The 16605-nt window shown below is 34.5% G+C and overlaps 1 protein-coding gene across 1 annotated transcript; it reads right to left on the bottom strand.

The window, feature by feature from the left end:
• Positions 1–8185: 8185 nt before the first annotated feature.
• Positions 8186–16276, bottom strand: LOC129945858 (uncharacterized). Its single transcript, XM_056055798.1, has 3 exons — positions 16111–16276; positions 8940–9611; positions 8186–8868 (listed from the first exon to the last, which is right to left on the bottom strand). The coding sequence occupies exons 2-3, from the start codon at positions 9584–9586 to the stop codon at positions 8397–8399; spliced, it is 1119 nt and encodes a 372-aa protein (XP_055911773.1). The 5' UTR covers positions 9587–9611; positions 16111–16276; the 3' UTR covers positions 8186–8396.
• Positions 16277–16605: the final 329 nt, after the last annotated feature.

Raw genomic sequence — 16605 nt, forward strand, 5'->3', positions numbered from 1 at the left:
GTAATATCCGTCACTGATGAGCTAATCTCAACGACAGAAACTATTTCACCAGCGAACATAACAATTCTATAATTGGATCCATATTTAAGTGGAGAACTAATCAGACTAAACTTAAGGCCTCATCACAACGAAGTTATCGATCTTTGCACACTCTGTAATCAGCATGAGAGAGACGATGCATTACACTTCGTAGGCACTTGTCCAATGCTGACGGAGATAAGGCGTGTTAAGTTTGAAAAAATCTTTCTGAAAGTTGAAGAGGCTATGAACTATCTGAATAGTGCGAACTCGATGCGCCTTTACGAATTCTACAGGAGAGCGAAAAAATACAAATCCCGAATCATCGATGAACATTTTTGATTCAAACCAATAACAGGCATAAGAATTCGTTTACCGAATACATTTTTGTTTTGATTATCTCCTTTAAAAATGTTTTTAACTATATTGAAAACCCTCTCAAATTTTGTTGTAATTTAAATTCATTGGAATTCAATAAAATTACGAAAAATATTTTGATTTAACTAATTTAAAATCCTAAACATTTCTTTTCCTAAAATTTCCTAAAATTAAAAAACAAAAATTCAATAAAACGTCTATTTTGATTTTTTGATTTAACGGATCCTTTCCTTGAAGATGTCTAACATTTTCCGCGTAGTCAGACCCAAAAGTGTTTCTTTTTGTTTCACCTCTCCAAAGTTAGGTAATTCCCTATTATTTTAAACAGTTGTGTACCTGAGATGCACGTAACTCTAAACTGACTTCAAACGAGGCATGATACAAAGTTTTTCTGTCAAGGAATCTAGCAGGAAAATGCTGTCAAAATAACCTACGCCATGTAACCTACCCTGTGAATTTCATAAGTACAACTTAAAAATGTATCCTGAAACATGGTCAATTCCTCCAAATAAAACAAATTTTGTATTTCAATTAAAATTGTGTCATTACCAAGTATATTTAAAGACATAGTCACAATCAACAAACGACCATAATCAAGTATTTATCTTCAAAACAACGACATGGCATATCATAACACAAAACACTTAAAAAGTAAACAACCCTCTTTGTTTAACTTTCAAGATATTAGGAATGTAACAACTTCTTAAAAAAATAAATAAAACCACCCGAATACTGTTGACAGGCGAGCCTGTATCTATTCTAGAAATTCCTTGCGGCAAATTGATTACTGTAATTTTTCCTCTCACTTTGATCTAAATCGTTGACATCAACCCCACTTTCTAAACAAGCTTCCTATATAATAAAATCCTTTTGATAAAACAAATAGGTATACAACCTCCCTTACCAAATTAATAAGCCACAATCAAATAAACAGAAAACGGTGAAATTTTAATATCATATTCCGGTCAATTTGAATTTGATTTGATATCCTGCTTTTTCCTCCCCAAACCCTTGAAAACTTTGTATAGATGGAAGGTTATAAAGGTTAGCTCCATCCCGCCTTTTAATAGAAGTTGTTTAGTCAAGCTGAATTAAAACGTGTCCGCTAACTTCAAGTGGAATATTTATACACATCTGTCAACAGAAGGACCGGAACACAATAAAAAAATATTTTTGTTTTACATTTTTTCAGGATTTTTATTTCTCTGTTTGACTCTGGAATCTAATTCGATAGTCAAATATCCTTTTGCAAAGGCCCATAACTTGATCTGTTTTGTCAACAACAACAACAAAAAAGGAAGAAACTACATAAAACTTCCTTTTTCCTTATTTCTATTTCTCTCTCACTTCCTGAAAGTTCAACTTCTTCAAAGGAATGCCAGGCATCTTTAATTAAATTCACAATTAAAATTTCATGAAAAGTCAAAGGATCAGCGGACGTCTGCGGGAGGAGGTCGAAATGGATGGGGATTGCAGCGAGGACGACGAGCGACGTCGGCAGCGTATGGGTATGAGGATTGAGGATTGAGGAAGAGGATAGCAAAAGTTTGCGTTTATGTTTTCTCTCACCAGAACCAATAAGATGGACAAGGAACAAGAACAAGAAACTGAAACTGAAGAAGAACAAGACGACAAGGAAGCAACAAAAACCTCAACGTGCAACTAAAGACAAAGAAAACTTTTTAACCCAAAAGGAACGTCTGTGCCACGCCACGCCATCATGATTCGAACGATATAATGTCCGTGTCCTGTGTACAAAAATCTGGAATTCCGCGTTTCGCCTTGAGAAATAATAAGAAAAAAGTTCATGGGAAAGTTTTTGTTTTTGCTCTTCTTCACTTCCCTGTATACTTCACTATAGTGGAATATATTTTTACACACCGCACCACACCGTTTGGTTATTGGCCCGAAACCCGAATGGTGATGCTGGACAGGACAATATTTCTATCTCCTTCTTTTCTTACTTGGTGTCTGTCGAAAATGAAAATCTTTATCTCTATCCCTGCCTGTGATCTGAAGTTTCCTAAGGATTTCTTCCGATTTCCTTTGGGCTAGCAGTACAGTAGACAGGATGGAAAAGTTAAAACTTCAAAAGAACTATATAGGTATACACGTTCAAATTCGAATGCATGGAGTTCGAGATGGACGGAGTTATCCTGGCACTCAGCTTCTGTTGCAGCCAAAACCAAGTGTACCGAAAGTCGAGAAAATAAATAATATCGAATTTGGGAACTTATATTTTTTTTAAACTTTTTTTTGGTTTTTGAGCTAAATGAAGAAGATAAATAGGGAATGGTAAAAGTGTTGTAGATTTGAGATTCGTGATGGAATTTAAACAGTGTGCGTGAGAAGATTTGGTTGGATTTTATTTTTTAAGAGTAGAAAGCTGCTGCTGGAATGTTGCTGCTTTTTGCGACCAATGACATGTTTTTTATTTTTAGTGTTATTTTTTTTAATTTCAAAACATGAATTTGTAGGTGTATTGCATTTCCACTTAATAACATAGATATGGTTGAACTTCTAACAAGCTTTCAGAGAGTGAATGTTTTTTATCACTAACTGACACCATACGTTGTTGTACCCTTTCCCATCTATACTAAAAAAGGATTGTTAAATTTTAAAGACCGATGATCATTTTGAATAAAAACACAAATAATGTAGGAATTTAGTGTCTTATTTTCTTTTTATAATAATAATATTAAAAAATAAATAAATAGTGATTTACAACTCTCAACCATTCCTATCGCCGATTACTGTTGTCAGAGATGGAGGGGACCTACAGTTTTAAGCCGAATCCGAACGGCTGATTTGAGAAATCAATTTTCATGACAAGAATTACTCTTGGAGAATTTTTCAATTCCTCGCAAGAGGCAGGCATCGAACCTAAGACCTCTGGCATGGCAGTCCAACGCCCTTTTTTACATTTTTTTTTGTGCCACCATGCCTTAAAACTAAACCCTAAAACTGTAACACAAGTATGTAAGCCGGCCAAGACTTAAAACCCTATCCCGACTACCCACTATCAAGTGCCGATTGAAGCTACCAAAACTGGTTCTCCTGCTTCACCCTATCAGTTCGGTCCCGTTCGGCCACAGCCCCTTCTGAACCGAAGGAGCTCTACTCCGCCTTGTGCCATGACGTCCCGATTGTACAGGAGTCGCCTATCCACGGTTTGTCGTCTGACATGGTAGATTAGCGGAACTGCCAATGTATCCTGTATCAGACCGCATCTATCTAAAAAGAGGAATGCCTTTGGTAGAATGAAGCCGCTCAAGCGTGCACTCTCTAAATACTCGTCGTTCGGATAGAACGCCCCGAAAATTAAATTGTTGGTCGAAATCATAGCTCTTGCAATGTGACCTCGGACGAGTTTTATCACGAAATTGACAATTCTGTTGATTCGAGCCCGTTGTATAGGACCTCGTTGGAATAGTAAGAAGATTCGGCTGTTCGATATAAGCCGGTACAGCGTCGTAAACACTGCCGCTCGAACACCCGAAACTTCTCCATCTGGGAAGGGGCAACGTTGAACCACACAGGACAACCATAAACGATCATTGGCCGTATGAGGGCCATGTAGCAAATTACCTTCACTCTGGAGTCAAGCCAACTGTTAAAAAACAGCCGTTTCGTCAGAGCGAAGGCTCCTCTAGCCCTGGTCAGAGCAACATTTATCTGTCTGTCGAAGTATAAATACTGATCTAACCAAATATCGATGTACTTCACTCCATTTTTGCTCGCTAATGGCTGCCCGTGAAGATCAACGATGACCATCTTGCGCCAATTCTTGCACTTATCCCTCGTGGCCCTAGCCAACCAAGTCGGGAACAGAATTATCTCCGACTTCTGGACATTTATTTTCAGTTTCCAGTCGGCGCAATCTTGTCGAAATCACGCTGCAAGAGAATTCTAATAACCTCAACCTTTCGGGCCGTTCTGTACGCAATTAGATCGTCGGCGTACGCAATTGCCTTTGTAAGACTACCTATCAGATGGCTGGTATAAATGCTGAAGAGAATCGGCGAATTCACCGCTCCCTGTTGAAGACCATTTTTAATTGAGAATATTGTAGTAGAAGTTACATTTCCACTTTTTACAACAAACTTTCTACCGTTAAGCATGTCATAAAGTATATACAACAATGGCTTGCTTATGCCAAGCCTGCTCAGTTTTAGGTAAAGACCCTCTAACCATACGGTTTCAAAGGCCTTTTCCAAATCAACCAGAACAGCACCTGGGCATTGTTGTTTTGATATATTCCATTGGATATCAGAAACGAGTTTAGACGCAGCATGAATTGTGTCATGACCCGCCTTGAACCCGAACTGTTTATCCGGAATTATTTTGCTGTCCGCAGCCCACTTAGTCAGAGCCCTATTAATGATCTTTTCGAAAACTTTGCTGATGCTCGGAAGAAGACTTATTGACCGAAGATTTGACGGGTTGGAGTTGTCCTTTCCCTTTTTCGGGAGAGGATGAACCACAGCGGTCTTCCAATGCACTGGATAATATACAGGAGTGCATGTGGTGTAAATGTCAATTGCTTCCATCAGTAAGTGTCTCAGTACAACGTTGGATATACCATCGACACCTGCTGACTTTTTATTTTTTATTGAATTGAAGATGAGTTGAAGCTCTACCTTCGTCACTAACAAGGGACTTGGTCCAGTTTGCTCGGCGATTATGGCATTTGCCAAGGAATCGTCATTGAACCGCATGAAACCGCGGTTCTCAGATCTCCAATGTGTGATATCATTACGGAGGTAAAAGTGATTAAGTAGGGCTCTGTTTTCCAGGTCGTGGTTGGGGCGAATGCTAACATTCACCTTGTACACTTGCTGGAAAGCAGCTCCCACCGCCTCCACTTTTTCCTTCGGATCTTCAATTATGTAAAAGTCATCGTCAAAGATGGCTTCCTATGGATCTATTTGCTCTGTCCTGAGTACATCTCTGTTCTCTTCAGTTCTTTGGAGTTTAAGACACGGAAGGTCATTATCGTTTTTTTTCCTGAATATCTTGTTGATTTTGGGGAACATACTAGGGTCACTCGAATTAACTGACCGGATCTTGCGGTCCCAGTACTTGTACAGTCCATCGCACTAACCATCATGCCACGGGTACTTATTTTTATTATTATTATATTATATTATTAAAATAATATTAGTATGGTTTAATATGTACGGAACGAAATATAGGTCAAATGGATGACTAGGCATAATTGAGGTTCTATCCTCTTGAATTGTTGCTAGCTTATCGACTTACACCCTTTCTTTCAAATAACCCCAAAGCAGAAGTCCTACAGTATCAAATTATATGACAATCAACCAATTTGGATTTGGAATTGACCTATTGACATAGCCGTTGTTTCGTTAGCTGTGTGGCAAGTGCCACCGTCTTGTTCAAACCACATATTGTCCACATCCAAATCTTCCAATTTGGGCTATGAAAAGTGTATTATCATCTCACGATAGCTAACACCATTCACAGTATAACTGCCTGACTAGCCTCATTTTTGGAAATAAAATGGAAAAATTTTGGAACGATGATGACGCCAGTCCATGAACCGCACCAAACAGTCACTCCTTGTGGATGCATTGGTTTTTCAACAATCTTGCGTATCATTCGGACAAATGCGGAAATTCTGCTTATTGACGAATTCATAGAGGTGAAATTGTGCCGCATAACTGGAGACAGTTTTCTTCGAAAATTGATCATCCACTGTTTCTATTTCTTGACCATTGACAACGACAGTTGAAAAGAGGCTTCAGATCTGGAGTCGATTGCACTTTGTAAGCGTGAAAATGCAATTCTTTATTCTTTAGTCGAGGTGGACAGCTCTTCAGCCACACTAAAGCAAACAGCAGCAACATTTTCCTACAGAGCCGGTTTGCTTAAAATTTACCACCCTTTTTTAATAAGCTGAAGAGTTTGTTTGTTTGTTTGTTTGAACGCGCTAATATCAAAAGCTACTGATCCGATTTAAAAAATTCTTCAAGTTTTTGATAGCCCATTTATAAAGGAAGACTATGACATCCCTCTAAACCTAATATGAGCAGAGTGAAATGATTAATCTTTCAAAATTGGGGCTTTATTTCTCTTTTGAGAGTTGCACTCCATGCGATATGGAAAAGGTTTAAGTTTTGGTAAGGTAACGTATCACAAAATTGTTCCCCTTTAATAGTTCTAAAAGAAAGTCTGCGGCAACATTATGTATCTTATAAAGTTAGCTCACTGTAACCTTTCTTGTGCTTACCATATTTGTTCTAAAATAAAGTAATCGAGTAACGTCGTGAGGAGTAACTAGTACAATATAAGTTGACTGAAAAATAAAAAAATATTTTAACAGTTGACAGTAAAACTGGAGTTCTACATGTGTGGCCATCTAATGGTTTCAGCTTTATTTTGAAATTGACGGCCATTTTCCACTCGAAGGCTTGACAGAAATTCAGTATCACTCCTACCAAATGAAACAAATAGATGGGATTTACGTTGAACAGCATTTAGACGAACATCAAGTCGCTTTCGATCTTAATATTTTACTTTTAACTTTAATTAGTAACTTTTCGCTCTAGGAGAAAAATCATCTTTTATGAATATGCTAAGCTTAAAAAAAAATATAATATGCAAAACCTGAACGATATTTTCCTTAAGCCAATGCATCCACAGGAGTGGCAATTGTTGCACGATTTTCTTCAGAAATAAAGCTTGGAACAACATTTCGGTTAATTTGTATTGACTTTTTTAACTGCAATTTGCATAGATTTGAACGACCTCTGGTGGTTAATGCAGAATGTCGTACCATGGAAAATGATTACGACTTTTAAAACCGCCTCCAATCGAGAAAGCTTTCATAAAAATGTTGAAAAAAACATATCAGTATTGCTATGAATACACGTTGTTTTCAGGTTTAATGCATAAAATCATTTTTTTAAAGTAGTTTTCAAAACCTTACTAGACACATGGGTAGAACCACATTTTGGTAAAAAATAGTTGCTGTCGGTTAAACATAAAATTGCGACAATACAAAATGTAGCTATTCAAATTCGGGACACTCTTTTGGTATTTTAAATATCTGAAACATTTTTTTCAACCCCATTTTGTACTTGCGACATAAAGGAACTACAAATATGACCTTACGATTCCGTGCATCTGTATGTCCTTTCTCAAGAAGTAATCAACCGTTTTCAATAATTTTTTTTCTGCAAAAGCTCTTACACTATCTCTAATATCATTGTTTTTAATTTTGATATAAAAGAAATTTAACATTTTTTTCGAAATTTTATATCTCGAAAACTTGTTGTTATTAATTTACAAAATTGAAAGTTAAAACGTAAATTAATAAGCTCTTAATAACTGCATACTAAAATTCTGAAAAATTAAAGTTTTTTTTTCAAATAGCATCTAAATTTATGAAAACAAACATTTTTTCCAGAACCATTCTTTAAATTTTAAAATACGGGAAAAAAGTTCGTGTGACCCAGTAGTACATTCTATTTTTTTTCCAAACCAATATTGCTCTTATTGTAGGTATTTTTTACTTTCAATATTTTTTTTTGTTTACGAAGCCTATTTTCAAAATGTATGCATTTGTATTTAATTCTTTTACTAACCTTTGACTTAAGAAAAGAGAACAAGTAAGAGTATACAAGACTACTCCCACAAAGCCTTAAAAAATGTGAGAAATAACAACTTTTCTTAAATTTCGTCTTAAATATTGAATATAGGAAAGAGCGCATTAAATCATTACTCTTGACGTATCTTAATATTATATCTAAAACGAACAAACAAATTATAATATTTATTTTTTTATTTTAAAATATAATTTCCAAAACAACTTTTTCATGAAACAAAATAATATTTCTCGAAAACTTTTTCTTTGACTTTATGAAAGTTTACTGTAATTAAACTTACTTTAGCTTAATATTTATTATAAAAAATAAGTTATACAAATGAAATCATTGAAAAATCATTTCACGTGCACTCCCAACTCTTCCCCTTTTTTATTCTCTTGATGGTGATTTACTTGGCGACACTGTTGCAGAGTTTCTATGATCTTTTTTTTCTCGCTTCACAAATCCATATGAATCTTTGGTTTCAGACTCTTTTGCAACCTTATAAGCTATTGGTATGGTTACTTCAGGATTTCTCCTGTTGCTATCGTAACGACCTCTATCGTAGTGATTGCTATAATCAACACCGGGTGGAGGTCGAACTATTTCGGGCAAATGAGCGTAGTAGACAATGCGACGATTACGGTTGTCATAGCTTGATGGACGATCGTATATTTCATTGTTGTAAAGTGAACCGTAGTCCCGTGGTTCTGGAACATCGAATCTTCTATCGGGATAGTTGTAGTAAGCTTCAGGATAGTTGGGGACACGAGGACTGTAGCTGTCGTAGGGATCATAATGACGACGGAACAGATAATGTTCGTCATAGTTATAAGGATCACGATCGTATTGTTCGTCGTACCTGAAAATACAAAATTTTAAAATTATTTGAAAGATTGAAGAGATTTCTAGGCAATTTTTCTCACTACTAACCTATCATAACGTCGAAGATATTGATCATATGATCTTGATGGATACATTTCGTATTTGTACGGCTCGTAATCATCGTAATGGGGCTTCAATTGTGGTGGGGAGATTTTAACAATAGTCCGATCCTTTGGATCTAGGTCAACCTTCTTAGGCTGAGTTACAAAGTTCACTCGTGGTTGTCGTCTTCTGAAGCCATCATTGCTTGCATCCGAAACTGAATCATCGTCATCTCGTTTTATATTCCATGAGTAATCATTCCATGAATCTTTACGATAGTAATTAGGCTCCATGACTTGTTTTTCAGCCTTTGGCAACATTTGACGCCCACCTGATGGATTTTTCTTGTCAACTACCTCGATTTTATCACTATCAACATTTTGTTCTATGTCTTTCTTTTTCGACTTAGTGTTGGAAGCTTTTGCTGCATCGTATTCTGCTGTTGAACGACGATTACGTATTGATTTCGATTGACCAAAGTTTCCAGCAGCAGCTAAACTTCTAGCCTCATAGTAGGCACTATCTGATTGATAGTATTCGGGTGATTCTTCAAAGTCATAGCCATCGAGAATTTCAACATCTTGTGGGACATATAAGGCCAATGTTTGATGTCCCATCATCCAAAAGATGATGAACAGCTTCCGCACTAACATAGTTGAGATAGTCCTCTTTGAGACACTGTTTAGAAAAAATAAACCGAATGGAAAAAATAGTAAAATTTAAGTTATAAAAACGTGAACAATGTTTGATATAAGGAAAATTGCTAAATATCAACTGGCAATATTTTAACCTGCTTAGAAGATAATACAAAATAAGGCATAGGCATAAAGTTCCTTTCGAATACAAGGAAGATTTTGACTTAATTAAAAAAAAATTATGCATTCGTTTTGTTATTTCTAAACCGTCAACATGATACTAATTGGTAAGAATCTAAATACATGATAGAAGAGTTTTAATAAAGTTTTCTACAGTAAAAATTTCTGACATGTTTTCTTTGGTCTGCAAGTTACTATCAGTCCTACGTCTTTAACAGTCCAATTTGACGCACAAAACTGGATAAATAAATGGGTTACAAGGAAACATTTAAGAAATGTTTCTCGAAAAGTCCACACCAAAATCAAATCAAAAGAATTTAGGAAACGTTTCACGAATGCTTTTTGGAACGTTTATGAAATATTTTTGGAACAATTGGGAAACATTTCAAAAAGAATGTTTCCTGAAATGCTTCTTAGATGAGGATGCACCTTTAAACATTTAGTTTAAAAAAGCGCCAAAAATTTGAAATATTCATAAAAATATTAATTCACTAGATTTCTAAGATGGCGAACATTTTTTTAAGCTGTCAAAAGATTTATTTTTAGTTTGGTTTGATGTTTGATGAAATCATATAGCGAACTACAATAAACCTCACTTTTGGTTGAGTGGATAAATCAATAACCAAAACTACCGTATTACGAATGATGATGATCCTTGGTGTATGTTGAGATACATTTATTTACATATGTACATCCACAAAAAATGTTTGGTGTGATTTATGGGTTGTTGGTACATAATTAATCCACGTGCTTACTTAATATATTTAAAAAACCATGCTGGCTAGAATATTACAGTAAACAGAGACCTCTATATAGAGCCACGATTACTGGATTTCTCGTTCATCAATTGAACAACTATTATGTGCAGGAGACGGCGAAAATGTTACACAGCTCTTACCACAATTGGGAATTTGAGGAATAGTGCAATGGCCTCCATCGTGCAGTTTAACGCCGGTTGACTATTTTCTGGGTGGATGTTTTTGAAGTCGGAAGTCTTATCGGCGTAAAAGCCCGAAACGATTGACCACTTTCAGGACAACATTCGCCACATTATTACGGATATACGGCCACAAAAAATCGTCAACATTTTTAAGTTATGGTTTTGAGCCGATTCACGTGAGGCATTTTTTCGTTTTTTTAAAGACTAAATAATAAAGTCCCATACAAGCTTTATGGTCAAAAATCGAAAATCAGAAAAATCGAATTTGCCAAAGATTTTTCTGTTCAATTTTCGTTAATTATTGTTAAAAACATTTTTCTATTTCTCAAGAACTAATGCACCGATTTCAATAATTTTTTCTGCAGAAGCTCTTATATTGCCTCAAATACAAATTTTGAAAAAATTGAAAATCTAAATTTTGAAGAATATTTTTTTTTTTGATAAAATCTAAATGGCGTTTAAATTTTTAAAAAAGAGTTCTAAAATTTAGACATATTTTTATCACAAAAAGTGTTTTTAAACTAAAGTAAAACGATTTGAATTTAAAAGTGATAAATCTTCAACTTCCATCGTACAATTTTATTTTAAAACAACACTTTTTTAGTTATGAGTTATTTGTAACATTGATAGGACTTTAACTGTGACAGGGACCTTTCCATGACATAACAGTAACTTTGTAAGCTTCCGTCGCGTCAGGTAGGCTAATTTTTTTATTTTGATTTGGAGATATACGAAATCTACAACGTTGTACAGCAACCGATTTTGATCAAACTTCAGACAAGTGATTTCTGGTGTTATATTGCATGAAAAATTATTGGAAGTGCTCAAAGAATATGGTTCATAATACCCGTGTTTTGTTGAAAAATCTATCCATAGTATAGTAGGATTTTACACGAATAACAAAAAACAATATCCACAGTATGAATACTAACGATAAAAGTTAGAGTAGAATCTTTCTAGGCATGGGTTTTTGACATTTATACGAGTCTCGAATGGATCTTATCTGATTTGGTTATCAAATGTTGGTACGATTTATATTGCATTTGTATCTCGATGGCTGTGTTCGTTGAATAGTTGTGCATTTGGAATCATGTGTTTTCCATTGGCGAAAAAATAAATCTGATACTGTTGATATTATTTCGTTTTATTTGCAAGAAAAACCAAAAGAAAAGATAATTGAGTTTTGCTATGTTTCCACCAAAGGTTTATCTCAGTTTCGAATTAATACATTTTTTTGGTGTTTCCACCGCACAAAAAGATTTTAAAATGATCTAGTTTGACAGTACTTTCTAAGTACTTTCTAAAAAAAACTGGCGTTCAGAAGTAAGACAACTGAAACGAGAGAGTTCACTAAGATACTTGATCTAGTTGAACTGAAAAAAGTTATTTCTCTGAAGAGTAGGTTGTTGTGTTAGAAGAATATCCGATAACAAAATTAAGGTCCGAATAATTGAGCAGATTTTCAAATGACATCCCAAAAAAGTTGTGTGCGTGTTGTGAAATTCTGTCAAATCGTCGCAGCCCATGAACATATCGTATTGCACTACTGAAAGCAACAGTGAGCTTTCGCTTACTTTCATAGTCAAGTTTGCAGAATATTTCACAACCGTAAGTGATCAAGGGTATTATAAGTGTTTCTACAAGTAATGCACGGATTTTTAAAGGGTTGTAATACTGTGTAGACCAAAGGATGCGGAGGACACCGTATGTTTTACCAAGAATATATAAAACATGGTTTTTCCAAGCCAGCGTTTGGTTAAATACAACTCCTAAATTTTTCGCTGAGTATTTGATGGGGGAGCCATTTAACAAAATTAATGGGAAGTAAGATACGTCTTTCTTATTCCTTAACAACACAGCATTTAGATTTTTTAGGATTGAGCACTAAGCTATTTTGGTGTGACCAACGTTGAATTTCTAATAAATCATTCATTTATACAGGCTCAATTAATCTCAATGGACAACTAAGATATAACAACAGCGTATAGCCGAATGGAGCAATGCTTAATAGTTAATGGAAGCTCATTAATGTAGAGGGAGAACAACAGAGGTCCAAGTATGGACCCTTGGGGGACACCGCTTTTGTTTAATAGAAAATTGGAGAGGACTTTTTTAAGTTTAACAGGTTGTGTTCTTCCAGTTAAATAAGAAAAAATCCACTTGATTGCATCAGAAGAGAAGTTATAAACTAGGGAGAGCTTTTGGCAAAGTGTTCAATGATTCACCATGTCAAATGCTTTCGAAAAGTCTAAAAGTATCAAAAAAGTAACATATCGATAGATTTTCTTATGTCCTCTGCAACACTTATTAAGGCAGTAATGCAGCTATTTTTCTTACGGAATCCGGATTGTTTTGATGTTAATATATTTTCGTCATCAAGAAACGTACTAATTTGTTTTTGAATCATTTTTTCGAACAATTTCGAGAGAAAAGGTAGTATTGAGATTGGTCTAAACTCGTCTCCTCTTGAGGTTTTTTTCCATTGCGTAGGAAATTCATTTGTTGATATGATTAAATTGAATAAGTGAGTAATATACAGCAAAAGAAGTTTCAAAAACGATGGATGCATTTCATCCAACCCAATAGCGTTTGATTTAATAGACAGGACACCTTCAACCACATCCTCAGGAGATAATAGAAAAGAAAATTGAATTATAAGTTGGGGAAATACTATTGAAAACATTGGATACAACGGGACCTGGAGTTATATTATTGGTAACAAAATTACTCGAAGATACCAAATTTGTATTCAGATCATTGACGTTAATATCTACAGTAGAGCGACTGCGAGATTTGGTTACACCTATCCTCTTAAGATTTTGCCATGTTTGTTTACAACTTAGTGTATCATCAAAACGGCCTTTGCATTGCGAATAGCTAATACAGTTCTATTTCGAAGAGCACAAAATTGTTGATGAAAACTGTCAAGGCGAAAAGTTTTCCAGCGCTTATAGGCGATATTGCGTTGTCGCATTAATGATAGAATCTCATTGGTGAACCAGGGTTTGTTTTTCGAAATATAAAATTTAGTTTTTAATGGCACATATATTTCAAAGAGCCTAGAGACAAGCTACTTTATCGCTACATGAGGGTTTTGAAAAAAACTAAATCGGAGTAAATATTGTGCACATCTGAGTGAAGCGACGTATAGTCAATATTTTTGAAGCCTCCATTTGAAAGTCGAAGGTCAAATAGATTAATTCATGCCTCGAAAAAGCTGGTGCCGATAGCTGATCATAAAGAATGGCCTTAGTTCGTCAGTGACGAAAAAAATTAAAAAAACGAGGGATACGAATTGGTTTTTTTACCATTTCTTCATAAAATTCGTCCATTTTATTTTTAGTTTTAGTTAGTTTTTTTTGCTTAGTTAATTTTGACATTTGATTTTCACAAAACTTTCTTCTATTTGTGTGTGTTTTTTTTATAATTTTTCTGACAGATCTTCTTTCAGTTGTACTAATTTAAATACAAAAATCCGGCTACTCCTGATCGTTTTGTTGGCAATTTCTCACTGTATTATATATGAAATACCAAAAAAACGCACTTAATGCTTTAATGGCTTAAACCGGAACTGAAAGCCTTAAAAACCAGAATTGAAAAAGAGCCTGGGATGCGACCCACTCTGATAACTTCCCATCCCGTCTTTACCAAATTTGCGTACTATTTTATGTAGATTTATTTTTTATGAAAAAACGGACTGAATATCGAAAACAATATTTTCTGTGAAATAAAATAAGTGTGAAGCCAATATTTTAAAGTTTTGAAAAGCTATTTGAGTCGAAAGTAAATTTTTACGAAGTTTTAGTATTGTTTTTTTTTAGTTTTTTATTTTTTGTAAAAAAACTGTCAATTCGATTTTTTTCAAACTTTAACTGAATGTTGACAACAAGATTTTTTGAAAGATAAAAGTAAATTAAAGCCAATATCTCAAAGTTTTGAAAAGATATTCCAGTCGAAAATCAATTTTTACCAACGTTTATAAATTTTTTTTTTTGATTTTTATTTTTTTTAAAAAAAACTGTCAATTCGATTTTTCTCAACATTTTTCAAAATGTTGAAAACAATATTTCTTATAAGATAAAATAAGCTTGAAGCCTAAATTTCAAGTTTTTGAAAAGATATTTGAATCGATATTCAATTTTTACCAACTTTGAGTAATGTTTTTTTTAGATTTTTATTTTTTATAAAAAAAACTGTCAATTCGATTTTTCTCAAAATTTTATCAGATTTCAAAAACATTGTTTTCCGTTGCTCAAAATTGTTTTGGAAATGAAATTATGTTTAGTCGTTAAATTTTGGAGGTGACAAATTTTTTTTTTCAGTTTTTTGATTTATAAAAAAAACCGTTAGATAGATTTTTTAAAAAAAAATATACTTCTTTGAGATCTCGTTACAATTTATTATATAAAATTTAATTCAAGTCTCTAGCGTTTTTGGTTCGTAAGATATTTAGGGTTAACCAAATTTTTCACCTTTTTTTAAACTGCTATGGTAAAAAAAACACCCACGCAATTTTCTTGAGAGCCCTTTGTGCATCTTTCTGCCTTATTATCTGTATAACAAAATTTATTTGGAGTCGATATCTCTTCTGGTTCTTGAGCTATGGACAACGAAAAAAACATCGCGAACGTACGGACGTACGGACGTACGAACGTACGTACACACGCACGCACAGACATCTTTCTAAAAATATTTTATTTCGACTCTAGGGACCTTGAAAAGTCGAGAAATGTCAACATTTTCAATTTGACAAATCGGACCTATTACAATAACTTGCTATGGGAAGTTAACAATTCGTTTTTAATTATTTCTTCACCACTCTATATAATGAATGTTTTTATATCAAAAACATTCTTGAATACGGACTTGACTGGCTCGACAGTCCTTTGAGAATTAGAACCTATTGATTTACAATTCTGAACCATTCCTGTGTTCGATTCAGGTCTGGCATGGAGGGGACCTACAGTTTTTTGCCGAATCCGAACGGCTTATTTGAGAAAACACTTTTTCATGACAAAAATTATTCTTAGAGGATTTGTAAATTCCTCATGTCCTACTCACTGCCCAAATTTGGAAAAACAAGCAATAAAAACGTGTATTCCTTACGTGCAGTATAGATTGGACCTTAATCCTGATTATATTTATCCTGCCATAATTATTGATTGAACCTTCTCCCTCTGGGCCAGGAACTTTTATGGAATGGATTCGTTTTTGAAATATTGCTTGTTAGTTTAAAGTAATTTTATTCACTATTGATTCGAAGACCGCTGTACCGTTTAGAACCTTTGTTAAGTTAGTAAAGGATATTTTGCAACAAATAAACAAGGAGTAATTTTGTATTTAATGAAGTTTATTAAACTGTTCTAAAAGGTGGTGTTAAGAAAAAACATTTATATTCATTTAAAATTCCAATAATACTCACAAAATAGAAACAAATATCCAAAATCGTTTATTTAAAAAAAAAAAACTACCCGTGAGGAACACGGAATTTTCGAATAAACTGACTTTTTATATCTTAGAACTACCAACTTCGTTGAACTGTCGACTTAAACTGAACTTCTTTAAACTAACGTTTCAGCCCGATATTGGAACTAAAATTATTAGATACTCTCCCATGATGTGTAAATATAATGCAACTAGACAGAAACAGAAGCTGTACCCTGCTGTTGCTACTTAAAGCCACTCAACCGATCAATAGCACCCACCACCAACCAACCAGCCAACCTACAACCTTAAGAGGGCTGCGGATGGAAGTACATGCATCCCAGCCAGAATTTATCTTCGTGTAACAACAGAACCATGTCAAACATTGCTCCGATGATATTTATGAGGCCTGTCTTGTGGGAATCAAAAACAAAAACAACATCAACTACAATACTTGACTTGCTATAGGTTTAAATGCTAATGGTAACTCTAT

Source organism: Eupeodes corollae, chromosome 2 (assembly GCF_945859685.1).
Source record: "Eupeodes corollae chromosome 2, idEupCoro1.1, whole genome shotgun sequence".
NCBI lineage: Eukaryota > Metazoa > Arthropoda > Insecta > Diptera > Syrphidae > Eupeodes > Eupeodes corollae.

Bases quoted from the DNA above. Each gene is read 5' to 3' on its own strand.
- LOC129945858 (XM_056055798.1), bottom strand. From the start codon at position 9,586: ATGTTAGTGCGGAAGCTGTTCATCATCTTTTGGATGATGGGACATCAA. The intron at 8,869-8,939 runs GTTAGTAGTGAG...TTGTATTTTCAG, and splicing joins TATCTTCGACGTTATGATAG to GTACGACGAACAATACGATC.